This window comes from Quercus robur, chromosome 12 (assembly GCF_932294415.1).
Source record: "Quercus robur chromosome 12, dhQueRobu3.1, whole genome shotgun sequence".
Lineage (NCBI taxonomy): Eukaryota > Viridiplantae > Streptophyta > Magnoliopsida > Fagales > Fagaceae > Quercus > Quercus robur.
In genome coordinates, this window is record NC_065545.1 from 40,816,938 (window position 1) to 40,839,051 (window position 22,114).

The 22,114-nt window shown below is 33.0% G+C and overlaps 1 protein-coding gene across 3 annotated transcripts; it reads right to left on the reverse strand.

Moving 5' to 3' along the window:
• Positions 1 to 7,273: 7,273 nt before the first annotated feature.
• Positions 7,274 to 21,564, reverse strand: LOC126710473 (uncharacterized). Of its 3 annotated transcripts, XM_050410945.1 has the most exons (13): positions 21,239 to 21,564; positions 20,268 to 20,354; positions 20,108 to 20,180; positions 19,715 to 19,982; positions 19,550 to 19,628; positions 19,370 to 19,464; positions 18,614 to 18,718; positions 18,455 to 18,534; positions 11,056 to 11,146; positions 10,876 to 10,983; positions 10,510 to 10,596; positions 7,756 to 7,824; positions 7,274 to 7,658 (listed from the first exon to the last, which is right to left on the reverse strand). In XM_050410945.1, the coding sequence occupies exons 4-13, from the start codon at positions 19,937 to 19,939 to the stop codon at positions 7,530 to 7,532; spliced, it is 1,068 nt and encodes a 355-aa protein (XP_050266902.1). In that variant the 5' UTR covers positions 19,940 to 19,982; positions 20,108 to 20,180; positions 20,268 to 20,354; positions 21,239 to 21,564; the 3' UTR covers positions 7,274 to 7,529. The 3 variants fall into 3 exon arrangements, with proteins under 3 accessions (XP_050266902.1, XP_050266900.1, XP_050266901.1); XM_050410943.1 differs by lacking the exon at positions 20,268 to 20,354; XM_050410944.1 differs by lacking the exons at positions 20,108 to 20,180; positions 20,268 to 20,354.
• Positions 21,565 to 22,114: the final 550 nt, after the last annotated feature.

Consider the following 22,114-nt stretch of genomic DNA (forward strand, 5'->3'; position numbering starts at 1 on the left):
GTTTATTGGGCTTTTAGTATTTTAATTTAGAAATAAGGTTATTTTTGTAATAAGGCAAATAGAGTTTCCTAGCCAATTAGAATTAGGGTTTAGCCATCCTTTATAAGCAACCTATTGTACTCCTTGAGAGATAGTTTATATTTTGATGAATGAAAACAATGGCCATTTGGTCCTTCTTTGGTCTGGTGCTGACTTCAGGTCTATCCTAGGTGTTAACTCCTAGTGGTTTCCCCGCTTGGTGCTAACTCCAAGCAAGGCCTAGGTGCTGACTCTTAGGTCATATCTTTTATTTTTCCATTGTTTCAATTTTTTTCTGGTTGTCCTACGTCAAAGTCACATTTCCATTACTAAGATTTAAATCATTCTTCAGGATTTTCATTGGCTTCTTGCTTGAATATTGGACATTAGACCAAGTATTGGTTCTAGCTTCTAGGGGAATATTAAATGAGCTCTTTTTTTACTTAAATCAAGTTTCTTCCATAGCACATGACCACTCGAGATACACCAGAAATCAAATCCATAACATTGAAGATCATGTTTTATGGAAAAAACTCGATTTAAGTAAACTAAAGTCTAGCTCATTTAATATTCCCCTAGAAGCTAGAACCAATACTTGGTCTGATGTCCAATATTCAAGCAAGAAGCCACACTCGAGAAACACCAGAAATCAAACCATAACATTGAGAAGCATGAATATGTTGACAAGGATAGCATAGTTCATGTTGTTCCAGCTTCGAGCACTTGAGCGTTTGTTCCTCATTTGTTCAAAACAAATTTTCACTTCAACACAAAAAAATAGAAACATGATAAGCACCAATATTCATCTTAAGGGTAGACGTCATTTAGAACCAATTGAATCTACTTGAGCTTTCTTTTAACGAGTACCAGGTAGTTAAAGGCATGATAGGACCATTGAAACATTAAAAACACCCAAAGGAACATACAAATTAAAGTTCATCTTCTCAGCTTAAAGTAAGAAAGCATGCAATACACAGGGAAACATTGTCATTGATTTTCTTAGCCCACATAGTAGAACATATAGGAACATGCGAAAAGTCATTAAACAAAAGAATTCAGAATGAACGCTCAAGGAAAATTTACACGTAATATTTAATTTATTTCAGGCCCTTAAAGTTCACTAAGTATCTAGATAATTCACAGCTTTCTCTGTTACCACAAGGCTCAGATAAAAAATTTAACTTGAAGACATAATGTCAAGATAAGAATATTAGCTCTCATCGCAAAATGAAGGACCAAATACAAAATCCTGAGTGCCAAGGAAGGAGTTAAAGAAGACAAGTCATCTTGGTTCTAACAAAACATAATATGGGATTAATTCAAATTCTCTACGTTTAATTAATATGTTGAATGTAGCAGCTAAAAATATATTGAGCATTTGCAACTAATTTTGAACATAACATGTTTGTCTACACAAATATCAATAAACAATATAATCTGAATAATGAAATTTTCTTTAAATAACTTCGCTTACTCTCTCAAGGATAATGAACACTTTAAAAGTTTGAATATCATTTTATAAATTAGACTTTTTATTATCTTTTGCAAAAGATTGAGACTTCTAATTCATTGTATGAAAGTGGGGTAAAGAAATTTAAACCACATAAATTATTGTAACATTTGGAGAGGAAAAGCTCAATACCCTACAGTCAGTACATACAAAATGAAAAAAAAAAAAAAAAAAAAAAAAAAAAAAAAAAAAAAAAAAGAACACCTAATCATACAATTACAACAACAAAATTCAACAGTTTGCAATTCAAAGACCAATAGGATATGACAATGATTAGATTTGTCTATTAAACTATATCCATTCCTTAAAAAATTTAAAATTCTCTTCTTGCTCCTTATTACATGTATAAAATTTGAGTTCTAGTTCTAATGTTAAGGTCATCGTATACAAAAAAGAAGAAGATGTCAATAGATCAATTTAAGTCAAATTTCACATTTAGGAAAAATATTCTATAACATTTGAAGGTTTCCTAATTATACACATTTGAACTTTTGTGAAGGTTCTATAAACAATTTAGAAGAGTTGGACTTCGTTAATGATAAAAAGCTTCCAATATTTGGAAGATCATACGTATCCAAAAATTAGTCAAGTACCCAAAGAATTCAAAAATAGTTAAACACCCCAAGAATTCTAGAGACTTCATTTGGCCAAAAACTACCTTATAATTTATAAGCTACACCTTGTCATACAAATATTAAATGTCAAAAATTTTCAATCTTAAAATGTTGGTAGTTTCTTTTAGGAGTTTTAATTTTTAAAACTAATTTTTCCTAACCGTATTCCTGGGATGAAAAGAAGTCTTGTTATTTCGAAATCTTTGAAACCCATATATTTTGGACCTGTACCGCATAAATGGGTTACTCGTAGAACGTTATTTATAGAATCATAGGAAGTGTATCAAACAACTTAATTTAAATACTCACATTTTCTTAGTCTTAGTTAAAACTTAAAAGGCGACAATAACATTTTGGTCCTTAGTTACGGTCATTGCCAATTTCGTCTCACATTTTGGAAGCACTCAATTTGGTTCATGTTATTTTTAATTTGTAGTCAATTTAGTCTTTATCATCAAATCACAGCTTTTATTGCATCTTCTTGGCAACCAATCTCAAAAACAGTAGATACACATATCAACTTAACAACTAAAAAAATACCCAAATTTGGACCTAGATTAGTTGCAGATTGAAAATAACATTGACTAAATTTACTGCAAGTTGAAAATAACAGGGACCAACTTGATTGCAAGTTCAAAATAATAAATATCAAATTGATTGCAACCAAAATGTAAGGACCAAATTAACAATGACTCCAAAATGTAATGACCAAAATGGTATCTAAAAAAATTCACCTTTCATTTTTGATCCACATGAATTAGAGTTTTTTGAAACTTTTTAATATTTTCATGAAATATCATGATTAAAGATGAACAAGGGACCTAAAATTCTATAACTTTTTTAAATTTAAATTTAAATTTCCTTGCTTGTTGAATCCTAGTGAAACAATTTATCGAAAAATAATAACAAAAAGAAATGTGGGAATTGTTTTTTAAACTTTTTTTTCAAGAGAAATTGTTTTTTAAACTAAGAACTTTAGATTATAATCAAGTTTTCTAACGCAGTATTCAGTATTCACACAAAAAAAAAAAAAAAAAAAAAAAAAAAAAAAAAAAAAAAAACACTCTCTTAAGAAATGTAAACAATTACCCATTCTTTTTTTTTAGAAACAAGCACATACACACATAAAGGAGAGGGAAAGGGATTCTAACACAAAGGTATATCATAACTCCACTCAAAAATTATGGTAACTTTTAAGGGAGAGTGGGGCAAGTTATACTATACACAATACACTCTCTTAAGCAATGTGGGACAATTACCCATTCTTTTTTTTTAAGAAACAAACACACACACACACACAAGGGAGAGGGAAAATGATTCTAACACAAAGGCACACCACGACCCCACCCTCCCTTAAAAGTTACCATGACTTTTGAGTGGAGTTGTGGTGTGTCTTTGTGTTAAAATCTATTTCCCTCTCCCTTGTGTGTGTATGTGTGTTTATTTCTAAAAAAAAAAAAAAAAGAATGGGTAATTGTCTCACATTGTTTAAGAGAGTGTGTTGTCTGTAGTATAACTTACCCTACCCTATCTTAAAAGTTAACGTGGCTTTTGAGTTGAGTTGTGGTGTGCCTTTGTATTATAATTCATTTTTCCTCTCCCTTGTGTATGTTTGTTTCTCCAAAAAAAAAAACCTTTTATGCACTAAATTGAATGCAAGATTTTTAACGAGACAAAGTACATTCAATTATGATAAAAATAAATCACTTAGCGAATTAAGTTAACGCCTTGTACATATAATTTGACTTAAAGCTATTTGACGGTGACACTTACCTCTTGTTTTCACAACCAGAAAGATGAGAAACTTTTACTCTTTTGCTAGAAATTTGTATGCTCACATAAGAGGAAAAAAAAAAAAAAAAAAAAAAAAAAAAAAAAAACTCATTCATAAAATAAAATTAAAAAAGAAGAAGAAGAAGACATCTTTACAAAGAAATGTACTTACCTTAAGCCAAAGTCATGTTTGGATCTCTTTTCGCTCTTAGAATTTGAAGTTTGAGAGCAATTAGACAATTTCATTCATATGGATGGCTCAAGGTGTTGAGTCTTCAGAGCAATCAAACAATTAGACCAAGATTATGCAAATTCAATTATTATCTGCCAAAGCTAAAGGTACTAAGTCATCGGAGAAACGGTGTTAAAAAAAGTTTTGGTCCGTCTATTGGACAACTTGGAAAATTTGGAGGTGCTGAATATATCTCATTGCCTCTGTGTAGTAGTTCAGGACTCTACAAGCTACATTACAGTGTGTCGAGAACTTGATCAAACATCTTTCATTTTTCATGTCAAGTTTTCGACACACTGTAATGGAGCTTGTGGAGTCCTGAACTATTACACAGAGGCAATGAGATATATTGAGCACCTCCAAATTTTTCAAGTTGTCCAATAGACGAACCAAAGCTTCCTTTTACACGATTGTGCTTTGAAAACTCAACACCTTAAGCTTTGACACATAATAATAGCAATTGCATAATCTTGGTAAAAAGGGCAGAACTTTAATTATGAAGAAGTTCTTGCAACAGGTTTGATCGGATCAGGGTGTCGGATTTGTGTCCGAACTGGTTTGGTTCAAGTCTAAGGGTTGACGTGGCTTGATCAAAGTGTGACACGTGGTGTCATGCCGTCATGGATGATGTCATGGAAGGATGAACCACCAATGGAGGCTTATGACTTGAGTTGGACAACTCGTGAGGTGCATGAAGGAACGTGAGAATTTTGAGGGGTGTGGGGAGTGTGTGAGGTATTGTAGTGATCAATTTTCAGGTGTTGTGATCAAGGAAGTTGATTTCATAACATACAGGTCGATACATCCAAAATATATCGTTCTGATGACCTAACCGATATGGTGACCCCCCCGAATCATACCAATTAAATACTAGACCATTTCGGTCAATTTCAAACGTTTTGGCTGATTTTGGACTTTTCGGATGGAAAACCCCTTTCAGATTGATACCAATTTTCTATTGAAAATTTTTAACACTCCCATTGATAGCTACTATTCTTGATCGAGTAGCATTAGCAACACCACAACTGCTCCACAAATGCTTTATGGGATAACTGTTTGTACCTCTTTTGACCTCAACTTTCTCAAATAGTCTAGGCGTAGATAAGTTTTTTTTTTTGGAGGCAGCCTGAGGGAAATATGGAGAAGAAAGAGTGAGATTTATATTCAGAGTTTGGTAAGGGAGTTTGCTAATGGACGGTTGTGATTGTGTGTTAAGTTTTGGTAGGTAGGTGAGCATTAAAAGTTCTGTTTTGAAACGGAATCTTATCTAAGATATTAAATACATGCTTCTACTTTTTACTTAGGTTCACGTTTTTTATGGGCTTTTTTTTTTTTTTACATAGGTTCACGTTTTTTATGAGGAGTGGGGTTTGTGTCCAATGGCAGTTTCATTGGACACGCTAGGATATGGACACGTCTTGAGGGAAATGTGGAGAAGAAAAAGTGAGATTTATATTTAGGGTTTGGTAAGGGAGTTTGCTAATGAACGGTTGTGATTGTGTGTTAAGTTTTAGTAGGTAGGAAAGCGTTAGAAGTTATGTTTTGAAATGGAATCTTATTTAAAATATTTCAATAAAATATTAAATACATGCTTCTACTTTTTACTTAGGTTCACGTTTTTTATGAGCGTTTTATTTTTTTTTTCTACATAGGTTCACGTTTTTTTATGAGAAGTAAGACTCATGTTCAGTGGCTAGTTCCACTAAATACACTAAGATATGGACACGTCTTGAGAGGAATGTGGAGAAGAAAGAGTGAGATTTATATTTAGGGTTTGGTAAGGGAGTTTGCTAGGTTGTGATTGTGTGTGACGTTTTGGTAGGTAGGTGAGCATTAAAAGTTATGTTTTGAAATGGAATCTTATTTAAAATTTTTCAATAAAATATTAAATACATGCTTCTACTTTTTACTTTAGTTCATTTTTTTATGAGCATTTTTTTTTTTCTACATAGGTTCACGTTTTTTTTATGAGGAGTGAGGTTTGTATCCAATGGCCAGTTCCACTGGACATACTAGGATATAAACACGTGTCTAGTAAAACTTGCCACTGGACACAAACCTCACTCCTCATAAAAAATGTGAACCCATGTAAAAAAATAATAATAATAAAAACACTCATAAAATACATAAGCAGAAGCATTTATTTAATATTTATAGATTTTAGGGTACTTCAAAAGCATAAGCATCTATTTAATATTTTATTGAAATATTTTAAATAAGATTCCATTTCAAAACATAACTTGCGAAAGGAAATTGAGAGATTTTTTGAGATATTGAGAATAGTCTAGGGAGAGATTGAATTTGAGAGATTTTTTTGTGAGTAAAATAAGAGAACTGTATTTATAAATTTTAGGGTACTTCAAAAAAAAAAAAAAAAATTGAGATCTAACTTTTATTTCAACGATAAACATTTTTATAGGAAATTGATGGAAGAATCAATTATCAATTCTTAAAAGGAAATTATTTATTCCAACAGTAAAAATTTTTTGTAAGGTCATATTTGTAAGGAAAGAATCATATTTTATCAAAGAACTCTCTTTCCAACGAGTAATTTTTAAGTACTTTCAAAGCAAGGAAAATAATGTTCCATTTTTTCAAATTCATGGTAAGATCGATTATTAAATTCATGATAGTGTCCACTATGAATGTGAGAGGAAATATTTTTTCTCTATACTCCGCAAGTTCCTAAAAATTTTCCCTTTCCAATGGTCATCTTAGTCCCCTTTTTTTTCTTTTTCTTTTATTGGAAATAATCTTGTTTTTCCAAAATATTTAAAGGAAAGGACGAAGGAGTCAACAAAATTTTTTAAAGAAAGTAATCAAAGAATTTACAAATTTTTTGAGTCCTTCAATAAAAAAATGTCCAATGGTTATTTAAAAAAAAAAAAAATCCAAGTTATAGACAAATAGCAATATATATATATATATATAGAGAGAGAGAGAGAGAGAGAGAGAGTTTATCACAATCACTCCAAGTATTAGCGGTAGGTGTGTGATCTTATAGTGTTTATAATGTCTAGTGTTCGATCACTTTCCGCCCCCACCCCTCCACTAAATTATTTTGCTAAAATCATCTCTAGTATGAAGTACAATCTAACCTAACACAGTCTATACCTTGATTCCAACTTTACCCAATGAAAGAAAATATATTTTCACAGGTGACCGAAATCATAGCATTTGCATCCAAGATTATGGTTCTGTCAGGGGGTAAAAAATCAATGCTACATCATATAAAGGTTAATGAGAAGTAAAAACGAAGCTTTATGAAGCAATTTTTTTACAGCATTAGCTTCAAGAAACACGTTTGAGACCCAGAAAAGCATTCCAAAAATGAGATCCTATAAAAAGCTTTAGGAAGAAGATGATAATTAGGGATGATTTGTTACAGCTCCGGTTTGCTCTTACTTCTTTTCATCTTTGCCTTAAACCTTGACTTCGCCATGAGTGTCTGTACTGTATTTGCGAAGTTCCCGACAGCCATTAAAACTAGAAGGATCCCACAAAAAAATACCTGCCAACAACAGCTTTCTTTCTATCAATAAACATTGCTTCGGTACATAGGCAAGAATGCAATATCATTTGGCTAAAGATTTTTTTACAAAAATTACCTGCCATTCAGAAACAACCCCAATGAATGCAGTCTTGAGTAACAGTAGTCCAACATATGCCTCGAAACCCTATATCAAGTCCAAAAACACAAAAATATACAAGCCACAACTAAACTCAGCTCACTGTGCTAGCTTCAACAAATTTTATATAACAAAAATGAAAATTTTTAGCACAAAATAACATTAAGGCCCTGTTTGTTTCAACATTAACATTTTTTGGAAAAAATTTTCCTCATTTTCCGGCGTTTGGGGCAACTAAAAAACTTGATCAAACCAAAATAATTTTCTATTGACCAGGAAAAACACAATTTTTGGGGCTGAAAAAGTTTTACGCCGTTTTTTTTTTTTTTAGTGACATGGAACCTTACCAAGGCACGGGCCCTTTGGACCCACACTTGAGGAGTGAACCACCTATACCCAACCCCACTTGCCAAAATCGTGTATCAAGTAATCCTATGGAATCTCTCAAAAAAAAGAAAAAGAAAAAAGTAATCCTATGGAACTCCTATTGGGGAAAAATGATTTACGCCTTTACAGGAGTGTAAAGTAAAACATTTTCAGCCTCTAGAGAACAGAAACCCCCCTTTCTCATGAAACCAAAACCCCTCCTCTTCAGTGGTGGCTCCAAGAATTTTGTTTAGGGGGGTCATTAAGAAATTTAAATTAAAATTTTTTAATAAAAAGCGAACTTGAATATATCAAGTTATTGACACAAAAAAAAAAAAAAAAAAAAAGTTGAATATTTCCTTCTACAAGTTTTCAAATTTTGAATTGTTATATGATAGTTCATTATGAGTATTTATTGCCAATGTGAGTAGCTATGACCATTTTATTTTGTTAAGTTTGTCTAACATTTTTATTTTTATGTAGTTGTTATTATCTATTAATTTATCATTGTTTTTTATAAAAATAATTTAAACTAAATGAATAAACATAACTCATTGGCTCTATATTAATTATTGACATACACAATCACACTCAATTCATATATAAAATAATACACTATGTGTCTACTTAACCAATTAAATGCTTGAACAATCACTAACTTTACAATTTTTCTTCTTGAATTTTTCTGACTTTATAACAAAAAATTATTATAACATGATAACAATACACATACATGTAATAAACCCTCTCTATTTCTTAATTATTAAATTATATAAAGTTATATTATATTTATACTGTGCACACAAATATCCACACACATCATTATTCACACAAATAAAATTATAACAAAAAGTAATGCACACAATTAATATTAGACACATTCACACACATATAATATAAATTTATAATAAAGAGTGACTTACCGTTCACAAACACTTACTCGTACTCTCAGAGTAGGAAATATTTGTAGTAAAGATGTATAAGATTTAAGTTAGAGTGTGCAAAAATATTTTTAAGAATAAATTAAAATATTAAACTAAAAAAAATTATAAATATATATATATATAACTTTTTTTTTTGGAAGTTTGAGGTTTATCTGAACCCCCTGAACAAAGGTTAGAGCCACCCCTGCTCCTCTTTCAAAAGAACAGAATTCCTAAAACTGACAAAAGTATCTTTGAAATATCCAAAATACCATGAAATCCCCAAAATGATAAAAGAACTCCAAATTTCCCCAAATACCCTGTACAATGTCCTAAATACCCTTGAAATATCTAAAATGACCAAAACCCTATAAAACATCAAAATAACATAAATAACTATAAAATCTCCAAAATGATCAAAATTTCCTCCAAACATCCAAAATGAACAAAACCCTAGAAAACACCAAAATAACATAAATACCTATAAAATCTCCAAAATGATCAAAATGCCCTCCAAACCTCCAAAATGACAAAAATACCCCTTAAAACCTCTAAAATGATTAACCAAAACAAAATAACAAAAATACTTTCAAAACCTCTGAAATGACTGAAATCCCCCCAAACCTAGAAAATGAAAGGGAAAAAAAAAAAACAAAGCTTTGAAACCTTCATAGTAACTAAAATTCCTTCAAAACCTCCAATATGACTAAGATACCTCTAAACCCACTAAAATGATAAATAACTCTCAAAACCATCAAAATGACAAAAATACCTCTCAAATGTGTAAGTTTGGTTGATAGCTTCTATTGCTTTCAACAACAAAAAAAAAATTAATAATTATAATAGTTGATAGCTTCTGTTAATTGTAATAGTAATTTTTTTGTAGCAATCTTATTTTGATTGTTCTTATTTTTTAGGTTGATTTAGTTTTTCTATATTAATATTTTAAAGTGGTGAGTAAATATTTGCCAAACAATAAAAAATGTTTTCCAGAATATTTTCTAGCAAGAAACATTTTACACCGAAACAAAGGGAACCATGCCAAACCCCCCTCTCTTATCTTTACAAAACAAAAATTCAGCCAACCCTTAGTTGACATGACTTCTAGGCTCCCAAAACACATAACGGTGTGACAGATGCAATAGGTTATATTCATCTTTAAATGAATCATTGAAAAAAAAAATGCTCAAAAAAGGGGCCGCAATCCTAAAACATGGGGAATATATAAAGGATGTGCCAAAAGAAAAAAAAAAATATATATATATATATATATATATATATCTATAATTCATGCTAACCAAGGACTCTAGTAAGTAACTGATCAAAAAAAAAAAAAAAAAAGACTAGTTAGTTCGATGTAGAGAATTATACAGTAGCTGAATAATTGAAGCAGCATGCTTCTGTAAATGTTTAACAAGTAATGACCAAGTTTTGCGTACATCACCTGCAAAATGAAAAGTATGGGACACAACAACCACAGTTGGCCATCCACACCGGCCGTTTCTCCCCAGACAACATCCATCCTCTTAGCCTGAAAATAATAGTAAAATAATTATTGGAACCATATGTTCACATATATCTGAAAGAAAGAAATTCCTCATATCATTCTTGTGTCTTGTCATTCTAACAAAGAAGTTTCATAACAGAAAGAACAAAGGGTGGGTATGGAGGGACCTAAGACTAGGGATCAAAATGTGAAAAATGATTCTATATTTAATATAAAACATAGAATGAGTTCATCAAAAAAAAAATGAAACATAGAATGAATAACAAAGGCAAATAAGGGGAAAAAACAATTTGGGGATGGCACCTTTCCCAATGCAATACGAGTATAGAGTCTCTGCCGTTGATATCTATTTTGTAAAAGCATCGCAACCCCTTGCATCATAGCCCATTGTAGGAAAAGTTGAACCCCTCTCTGCACATGATTTAACTGATAATTATTTACAGAACCAATGATATTGTTAGCACATTGTTAAACAAAAGTAACCTGCTTTTGTGTGCAATTTGGTTGCCCTTTAATCTCCCAGGTGAGACTAACCAGGGCCATACCCATAGCACAATAGTGATGATAAATCCACCTGCAAAATCAGTGTATTTGTAAAATACTCAGTGTGCTGTGCAACACAGACAAAACAAAGTGCCATGTCAAGGATGAAGCACTGATGAAGAAACTGAAATACACGCCATTTAATGTGCATTTTAACAAAAATATCATGTTGATAATTATTTTGAGGTAAACATAGAAAGTTTTATTAGAGAAAACAGGTAGAGCCCTAATCATAGGCAGCACACAAGAAAAGCCCCTAACTACAAAGAGACAAGATGAACTCTAAAAGCTCAAGACATTTGCAACACCCAACAGTACAATAGAACAGAGCCAAACTTCCTTCAGCCAAAGCCAAACTCATACAGAGCTTAATCCATCACCTTTTGAGCAAAGGGGCATCTTTGTGCTTGCTTAATTCAATTGACAACCTAGTATTGCTACTTAACAAAACAAACCTTCTTGTTGGAAGATATGATTCACTTTCCAAACCATGAAGACTAAATCAAAGGATTGATTGCTTAGAGTAAATCAAGGATTGGAGCAAAAAAATTTATTTATAGGAAATTCAAATTCAAAATAGACATGTAATAAACTGATAGTTGACCTATTTTCAAATTCTTTTTTTTTTTAAGTAACAAGGTATATGTAGTCCAAGTATACAAGAAGTATACAATAGGGTTGTTAGAATTATGGTTAAATAATTGAATTCATTATTTCCTAATAACTTAAGCTATTAGGAGAATTAGGTATTAAAGTACAAAATCCTGAATTCAATTCCTGTCTTCACTCTACCTCCCATTTAAATTGTTAAAAATCTCACATGTTGGGCCCCACTTATTAAAGGGAAGTATATCCATACATGAGGGGGAGTGTTAGAATTATGATTAAATTCATCGTTTCCTACTAGCTTAAGCTATTGAGAGAATTGGTAATTTAACAATGTACACCAACAATTATATTCTAACTTACAAAGATAATCAAATCTTATAAGTTTGAAAATGAAAATAATCCTGATACTATCATTCATTTAAACATGAATGTGAAAAACAGCAGTTTCAAATCCAAAATGGTAATTTCACACCACTCAAAGCTTCTAGAAATCCTAATTTGCCTAATGCCCTAATGCACCATATGAAGCAATAAGGAATCACCTTTCCTAGAATTTCCTCTATTTTTTAGGGATAAATAATGAACTTTATTGAGACCAAAAACAGTCAACAGGAATTTCTATGTTCTAACATCAACCAAATTGACCTTCCCAACAAGCTAATAAGTCTTACTTCCCTTTGCATCACCCATTGAGCCCCAAAAAGGCTAAAAGACCATAGTCCAAAACTGTAAAGCAAGTGTACAGTGGAGTAAATGATTAAATGTCTCCCCCCATGCTTTTTGCACATACAACACCAATTCTGCACAATAATGTTCTTTTTTCTCAAGTTGTCTATTGTTAAGATTCTCCCCAATGTGACAGTCTACAAAAAGAAGCAACTCTTGCTGAAATTTAAGGCTTCCAAATGCTTTTCCAAGGAAAATCCACCTCTTGATTGGAGTTTAGGCTCTGTAGTAAGATTTGAGCTCAACCTATTTTTGTGCATATGGCTTCCAACAAAGCTTACCTTCTCCACTATCTCACTCTAATATTGAATATATTAAGTCCAAGAAAGACGAAATGGACTCCCAACTCCCAATCATGTATTGTTTGTATAAAATTAAAAACCCAATGAATGCATCCATTGATATACTGCAAATAATTTGCTACTATCACGTGCAATACAAAACAGTTCTAGGAACACCTCCTTGAAAGAAGGATCACCACACTAGACATCCAAGAAAAATTTACTTTTGGTACCATCACCCATCTAAAACTTGATGAATTGCGAAAATTTTGCACAAATCCTTATATATTTTCCTAGGCTAATACCATAAGACCCATTAACAACATTAGTACACCATCCACCCCATAAAGTGCCATACTTCTTCTCTACAACCCTCTTTCACAACGCCTCTCTTTGTGAACCATACCTCCACAACCACTTCCCTAAGAGAGCTCCATTAAATGATTTCAGGTTCCTGATGGCCAAACCTCCACTTTGAAAAGGTTCATAAATTTAATCCCATTTAACTAAATGAAATTTAGACTCTTCATCTAAACCCCTCCATAAAAATCTTGCTACAACCTTTCATTAAATCCAGTCATTTCCATCCCACCTGTCTTTTTTCCATATTTCTAGAATAGCGTTCCAAATGATCTTCACTTTGAATTTAAAACCAAAAGGCCGGCCTAAATATTTCAATGGTAACTTTGACATTTTGCACCCCAAAATAGTAACCAACTGGAACCAACTCTTTCCTAGGTTAACCTTTATACCAGAGACAACTTCAAACCAAGTAAAAACATACCTCAAGCGCAAAATTTTATTCGAGTTAGCTTCACAAAAAACTAATGTCTTTTTTTTTATAAGTAAATAACTTCATTGAAAAAAGAAAACAATACAAAAAAACCAAAGCACAGAGGCAGTTTACTAAGTAACTAGAAAAAACAGCAAAAACTATAAAACAAAGAAAGAACAACTATCTAACAAATCTGTCAAAGAATTAAAAGTAAAAACACCCGAAGCATTTGTGCACTCCAGCAAAGTTTGGAGAAAACAAATCAATGTCTTCTTTTTTCTTTTCTTTTTTTTCTTTTTTTGATAAGTAACGTAAGAAAAATTATTAGAAAAACCAACCAAGTACACTGGGAAGTGTACTATAGTGGCACAAATCAAGAACCCAGATTACAATGATCAATAAGACCAGGGGGAGAAAAACAAGAATAAAAAGGCAAAACTAAACTCCAATCAAGGATAGTATGGAAAAAGGACTTAATGTCAAGAATCGACCGTTCACAATCCTCAAAGCATCTAACATCCACTCCCGCCATAAGAACCAAAACCTCCATAACTCTATATTTCGATGTCTACCAAACTTGCCTACCAAGAAGCCAACAACTCACTAACTTTATATGGCATAACCCAATGTATACCAAACAAACAAAAGACCATAGACCACAACTCATATATTGTCGGACAATGAAGAAGAAGGCGATCCACCGATTCCCCACACCTTTTACACATAAAGCACCACTTTAGCACTGCAATATGCCTTTTGCAAAGAGAATACAAGAAAACATCAATAGATTATTCTCTGAATTGCTGATTGTATAGCCCAATAATAACCTACCTCCTTATGCCTTATTTTTACATTCTACTCAATGCCTCCATGACAATAACAAAAGGTAACCACTAGGATTGCCATTGATGAAGATTGAAAAGCAAACTATAGATATGCAAAAATTCCACAAAACAAAATCCATCTCCTCCATTTTGCTGAACTTCTCAACAAAAAATAAGAAAATTCCAATTTACATGGTCATAGGCTTTCTCCAAAACAAATTTGCAAAGAACTCCAGATCTCCTGACTTTGATCTGCTCTCAAAGCATTCATTAGCTCTAAGAATGAATCATAAATTAGCTTCCCCTTCACATGGGCATTTTGAGAATATTCTCTAACACCAATCTTAGCCAATTAGCCAAAATTTTAACAAGAATTTTATGAACTCCACCCACAAGGCTAACGGGCTGAAAGTCCATCACATCAAGTGTGCCATACTTTTCTGGAATGAGAGCTATAAAAGTTGCAGTAAGACTTTTCTCAAACTAACCCTACTTGTGGAAAGCCTAAAACACTAATAATATCAGATTTAATTATGTTCCAACATGTATGGAGGAAGGAAAAAAAAAAAAAAAGCCACAGGAAAGCCATCTGGCCTGGTGCTTTATTTCCATTCAAGCTCTTGACCACACCACACCTAAAACTTCTTTTGAAAAAAGTCTTTCCAACCATTCGGCACCAACTTCAGTTATAGCTGAAAAGTGTAAACATCCAGCAAAAGGTGCCTAAATTCTAATACCTTCACAACAAAGGATTTCACCATGTCAATACTATGCTTATATCTTCATAGGAGTATTTCTTGCGGAATTTTGATTGAAGGGTGAGTTGTCATTTTAAAGGTTTGACATATGTAAATTGATTCGTACCAAGTTTCTCAATTGATCACTAATTTTCTCATACTGCCAATAAAAAGAGGAGTACAAACTACTTTGCAGGAAGTAGTTTTAACATAGATTTCATTTCCTACAAGTTGCGCATTTCCTTAAAAAATTAATAATTTAATGCACAACTCAAGGGCGAATATGGGAAAGTATGTTCATTTTCCAAAGAATGAAGACTAAATCAAAGAATTAATTTCTTGGAGTAAATCAAGAGACTAAATCAATCACTTATATTGATATGAAATTCAAATTCAAATTCAAATAACAAATGTAATGTATGATAGTTGATCTATTTTCAAATTCTATAAATCCCATTATAAATATGGGTTTCCTTGTAATGTGTTGTCTATGAAGTGAATGAAAGACATAGGCATTTGGGTTTTGGTGTTGTGGACATAGGTCCTAGTGACCAAACAATAATAATATCTTCCATTCTCTTTCTCATCTAAGGCCAAACCACATTAATATCTTCCATTAATCTTTTTTCATCTTCTATTTATTCTCCTTAGTATTTCAAAGTTTGACACTTCTCATTCATAGAAAACCTCCAAATCATCTAAACCTCACCAAACTCTCAGGGCTTTTCTGAATACATGAATTCAAAGGTAGTATCTATTCATTCCAATTCCCAATCTTGCACTGCTGTACAAATCACAAATTCCAACCAAAACAAGTCTGTAGAGTCTCTGACCATCCCTAACATCATATCTAACATACTAATTAAACAACCTCCACCACCACACCCCCCCCCCCCCCCCCCGCGCGCCCCCTCTTTCAACCTTACCTTTTCTCACTCCCTTTCAAAGAATAAACCCCCATGTTGACTTTGACAATGTTAGATATTTTCAAGCCAACAAGAGAGATGGCAATGTCTACCATTCTCAGAATACACATTTCTAGTACCATGTATTATATAATATACAGTCCCTTCATATTTTCAATCAGATTCTAGATTTATTTAAGTCAAACCACATATTTTTCCTTCACATCTCTCCATGCATGCAATACCTAGATTTTTTTTCATTGGTAAGTCATGTATACACCTAATGGGTACAATACCTAGATTAAATCTTCTAGGTCAAGATTTGAACATCCTTTACCAAGAATAACCTGAGATAACCAACACAAACAACATAAAAAGTGCATTTACCAGGTAGATACCCAAAAGTAGCTTGGTAGCAGATATAAAACCTCTCTTTATTTATTTATTTATTATTTTTGATAAATAACTTAATTTTATTGGAAAAACAAGGCCCAAGTATACAAGAAGTAAACTATGAGACCATCACCATCAAACTCTCAAGTTACAATGATAAATGAAATCTGAAAGCTGAAAGAGATGTAAAAGAAATGTAACCCAAAGATGAAATCCAATCAAACAAAGACTTCAAAAAGAAAAAGAAAAAAAAAAACTTCTTTAAATCAAGGATAGTCCTTTCGCGACCCTCAAAACTTCTAGCATTAAAACAAATCCAAAACTCTTTGTAGCGTAGCCCATTGAACTCCAAACAAACCAAATATCATACTCCACAAAACCGACTTTGCCAAGAAGAAAAAAAATCCAAGGCATAGCCCATTGAACTCCAAACAAACCAAATTTCATACTCCACAATTCAGGAGTAGATGGTCCATAGTCTCCCTAGAGTTTTTGCACATATAACACCAATCTATCACAACAATACATCTCTTCCATAGGTTGCCAATAGTAAGAACTTTTTCCACTATAGAAGTCCATGAAAAGAATGCAACTCGAGGTGGAACATTTGATCTCCAAATAATTTTCCATGTAAAAGGCACAGTTGTATTAGGCATCAAAGAAATGTAATAACCTCCCCCTCAAAACCCCTGCCCTTAGCTGGCTTCCAACAAAGTTTATTGTCCACACTTCCTCACTGGATGGGAATAAATTAGATACATAAAAGCTGCCAAAGATTCCAACTCCCAATTCTGCACAGGTCGTGAGAAATGCAAATCCCAATGAAGAACTCCATTACAGAATTGCATAAGGGCCACTATAGAAGAATCTGTGCCACAACTAATTCCATACAGTTCTGGTTAAGTGTATTTTAACAAACGATCTCCTTACCACCAATCATGCCAAAACTTCACTCTAGATCCATCCCCCACCTCATACTGGATATAACTGGAAAAGGTCTCCCACTCCCATCTTATAGATTTCCAAAGACTAACCCCATAAGGGCCTGAAACCACTTCAGTGCACCGACGACAACAACAACAACAACCACCCCCCCCCCCCCCCCCCGGCGGTGCCCCCCAACAAGCACTACTTCACCTCAATCACTCTACCCCATAACAACTCTCTCTCAGTGCCATATCTCCACAACCACTTTCCAAATAAAGCTTCATTAAATTTTCTTAAATTCCTAATAGCCAGCCCCCCATTCTACTCTCTCTCTCTCTCTCTCTCAATGCTGCTTGAACCTCCTTTTCCACTACCAAATCTCCTTAGTTGGTCACTCACATCCTTTAGGTTCATTGTGTATTTCTTTAGCCACTTTTTTAATGCAACTAGCAATTTCATTCCACATCTTATCAACATCTTTTTCTAGATCTCACTTGGCTTTTTGGTCATTTTAATCTCTCTAAATGCTGCTTGAACCTCCTTATTCCACTACCAAATCTCCTTAATCGGTCACTCACATCCTTTAGGTTCATTGTGTATTTCTTTAGATTCTTTTTTAATACAACTAGCAATTTCATTCCATATCTTATCAACATCTTTGTTTAGATCTCACTTGCCTTTTTTGATCATTTTAATCTCTCTAAATGCTGCTTGAACCTCCTTATTCTACCAAATCTCCTTAGTCGGTCACTCACATCCTTTAGGTTCATTGTGTATTTCTTTAGCCACTTTTTTAATTCAACTAGCAATTTCATTCCACATCTTATCATCTTTGTCTAGAACTCACTTACCTTTTTTGATCATTTTAATTTAAACAAATTTTGTTTCTCTCCCTTCAAATCCCACCACCTAATTTATGTGTTTCCAACCATGCATAGACCTTCATAAAGGAACAAGTAGATCCAGATAAACTGAATATTAACTAAAAGGTCATCCAAATATAAGTCATCATGAAAATTAAATTCTGATGCCTTCTAATATAAAATATATAAAATCATTGTTCAAACTGTCAATCCAGTTTGTTCTAATATGTTATGACAAAATCATGCTCATTGTTTAGTTGCAAAAATTCAATGCCATGAAAGATTGTATGCACTTTTACCATGGACGAATATCGCTTCCGTTCACTCTCAAAATGTTTTCTCGCAATGCCAAGCCAGTGTAAAGGAACAAAAGCCAAGCCTGACAAAGTGCATGTTCGATATTAAATAAAAATAAAAATCTTCAAAATCGGGCTTTAAAAACTTAATTAGGGAAATACCTCGTACAGCTGAACGGGAAAAGCTGGCAAGCATCCATCCCAAATCCAAGACCTTAGAATAAGAAGTGCTGCTGGGAAAAAGAGAAACAGAAGGGCAGTTCTATCCTGGTTTATAGAGATAAAAGAGAGTTTTTAGTGGAAGTGAAGCTTCTCTGGTTGATATTCTTTTAGGTTGCATTTGAACATGAAGATTTAAAATCAAGGGACTCAAAGAACAATTGTTAATATTAATAGCTTAATATGAATTAAACAACACTTAATTGAGCTTTCAAGATTTTATTCCAATAAAAGCATGAATGATGTTATGGACTTGAAATTAAATTTTGCAAATAATTATTTCAAATCCACATATTAATGAACTTAAACTCCATCCAAAAATTCCATCAATAGTAAAAATTTTGCTCTTTCATTCTCTATTTAAATCATTTAAATTAAATATTGAAACACAAATTTTAATCTTGAATTCCTTCCATCAATATGAAGCAATAGGTACCCATTCTTTTTACATCTTACAGACGCAGCAGGTTGGTGTTGAACCCACAACCTCACCCTCAACCTTGGTTGTACAAGGGGAGAAGGTATCATGTCGAGCTAGTGCTCGTCAGCTTGAAATTCTTTAATGCAGGACAGGAAAATCTTGATAGTAGTGAGAATCAGTAGAAAAAGCTAAATGTTTGCAGAAGAGGGTGAAAAGAAAACATATGGTAGAGTAGTAAAAGCAAAAGGCAGAATATAGAGATAGAGAAGGAAGCATACTCTGTAACTGTTGTACTCCTCTTTAACCTTTAATTGAATGTCTTTTTGCGAGGCGCGGACATTAATAGGACCCAGAAACATCTTCAAAAATCCCCCTTCACATCAATTCATTCATTTCAATTTTAATAAACAAATATAAATTTGAATTTGAATTTGACTACCATTGGAATATAATATAACCTTGAGTTTTTGGAGGAAGGAAAGAAGCGGCATCTCCGTCAACCATGATACATCTAGCTCTCTGTAAATCTTCTTCGAGCTGCAAAAAACTAAAAATGAATTCAATGAGGAAAGAATGGGAATGGGATCCAATTAAACTTGCAATGAAAGAATAATAATTATTGCCTTGTCTGCTAACTTGGGATCAAGAAGGTTATGGTTGTTATGAGAGAGGAGAGAATGGAGGCGGCGAATGGAAGAGTCGAGGGAAACGACGCGGTTACGGAGGGATTGGTCATCGGCAGAAGCCTTGGAAATGAAAGATGCAGCAGAGTCCTGAAGCTCCTTAGCCTGCTCCACCACTCTTCCTACTTCTTCCTCTATTTTCTTTGCTGATTCTGATTCCCCCATCTCTTCTCTTTGTCAATTCCCTCAACAAGTTTGTTGCAGGCAACTGGTAACCAGAAATCAAATATGCACTATGACAAGTTTCTTAATTTTGAAACTAAAAGTAGATATACAATTTCTTTATTCAAACATGTAAGATATAAGCAAAATCATAAATTTGACCAGACTTACAAATCATCCAGTGCCATTAGTAACATATCATAGGAAAACTTGTGTGCCTAATTGCCAAGCTTGTATCTGAGTACTGTTTACCACAAAGCAAATATATCAAATTATGAGTTTCTTAATTCTGAAACCAATACTACACCTACAACACCTTTGATGACTTAACCTAGCATTTAAGGTTTATTTTAGACATATGGATCAGATTGTAGAGGAGGAAACCAGCAGCAGAAAGAACTTAGCAAAAGCCATTAAGCTGCAGCAAACCACCATCAGAAAGGGTTGGCAATCAGGTAATGACAAGTTAATTTATCCAAATTTTGGGCAGATTATTAAAATATCATTCTAATACCACAAAAACAAACGTGACCAAATAAAAATGGAAGGACCAAAAATATTTCATAAAAATTTATTGTTGCTTTAATCCAGGCACCTCATCCCTACTTTATATCATGGTTATAATAGTAATGTCAAAGCCAATGAGCTACCCTCCAATTATCATATACAAGAGGTAATAATTTCGTGCCGTATTGTTTGATGTGGTGTATTTGGAGTGAGAGGAATGCAAGATGTTTTGAGGGATGCGAACAGTCCTTGCTAGAGATTAAGTCTTTCTTCTGCCAAACTCTCCTTTTTTTGGAGTGTGGCTCTGTCGCATTTTACTTGTTTTTCCATTCCTGTTTTACTTGATCATTGTAATTTTGGTTCTTGATTTTTCTCGGGTTGGCTTCTTTATTAATAAAATTTTTCATTACCTATCAAAAAAAAAAAAAAAATCTACCATCCAAAAAGTTAAAAAGGAATTTTCCATTGCACCCAACTCAATGATCCTTGGAAGAAACCTGCTATATATTTTAACATTTAATTTTTGAAGTCACAGCCACCAGATGCAATTTTTAGTGCCTAGAGTAAAAGTACTACCGACACAACTAGTTGCTGACTTATGACCCAAATCCCTTTTTCTCCATTTCAGTTCGACACAAACAAAGAGAGCATTATCTTCAGCTAAGCATTTCATCAAACACGTAATTTGCATTTCAAACCCACAAACAAAAACAGAAAATAAAGACAAACCCACAAACAAACAAACAAAAAAAATCAAATGAAGAAGAAGAAGAGTTGAGAGAGAGAGAGACAAACCTGAACGGTGTTGGCGCGATTGGAAGAGAGCGTGAGAGATATCCCAAATTCGAGCATTCACATCAACCTTTGTCCACAACCACCACCACCGAGCACAACCACTGAGCACAGCAAATGCCAAAATCCACTAAATAAGGTCAGTTACCAAATTGCAAAATTGAACCGCCGGTGATTGATTCAACGGTCACCGCAGTATTGTGTTCCGATTGCGAATCGGAGATCAGGGATTGAATCGGGAAGCTTCGGAGACAGAAACAGGTGTACACGCAACGTGAGAGAGAGAGAGCGAGAGAGAGAGAGAGAGAGAGATAAAGAATATAATTTTTTTTTAAGTTTTTTTAAGATTAGTTTGGCGATGCTGATGCTGATGCTGATGCTGATGCTTAGCTATATTTTTAACATCAGACATGGTTTGATGCTGATGTTTAGCTATATTTCACACACAAAAAAATAATAATAAGATTTTTTCTTTTTTTCATATTTGTGCTTATACAATAATTTTTATTATTTTATTTAAGAAAGAGAGGTATATAATCCCTATCTATATATTATTATCTTCTTTATATATTAAGCGGATTTAGAAAGTTAGTTATATCTTTAAAAAATGTCAAAAATACTTCTAAGCTAATTAGATAATTCTTATTCTTAAAAAATAAAAAACAAAGTTAAAATTATAATTCAACAAAATAGATCAATGCAAATTGAAAAATTACATTAAACTCAAAATAGATAAATAAAAAGAACATCATCACGTGCGGAGCGCATGTGTTGAGGCTAGTTATCTATATATATATATATATATATATATATATATATATATAACCGAAACTTTTGAAACTTCCACAATTTTCCACATCAGTACAATATTAAAAAAAT

What these genes read in the sequence shown, in the direction of transcription:
- LOC126710473 (XM_050410944.1), bottom strand. Translation starts at nt 19,939, where the DNA reads ATGGGGGAATCAGAATCAGCAAAGAAAATAGAGGAAGAAGTAGGAAGA. An exon ending in ATCCCAAGTTAGCAGACAAG is followed by an intron (nt 19,629 to 19,714) that starts GCAATAATTATT and finishes AGTTTTTTGCAG; the next exon opens with CTCGAAGAAGATTTACAGAG. An exon ending in CCATACTTTTCATTTTGCAG is followed by an intron (nt 7,825 to 10,509) that starts GTGATGTACGCA and finishes GACTTGATATAG; the next exon opens with GGTTTCGAGGCATATGTTGG.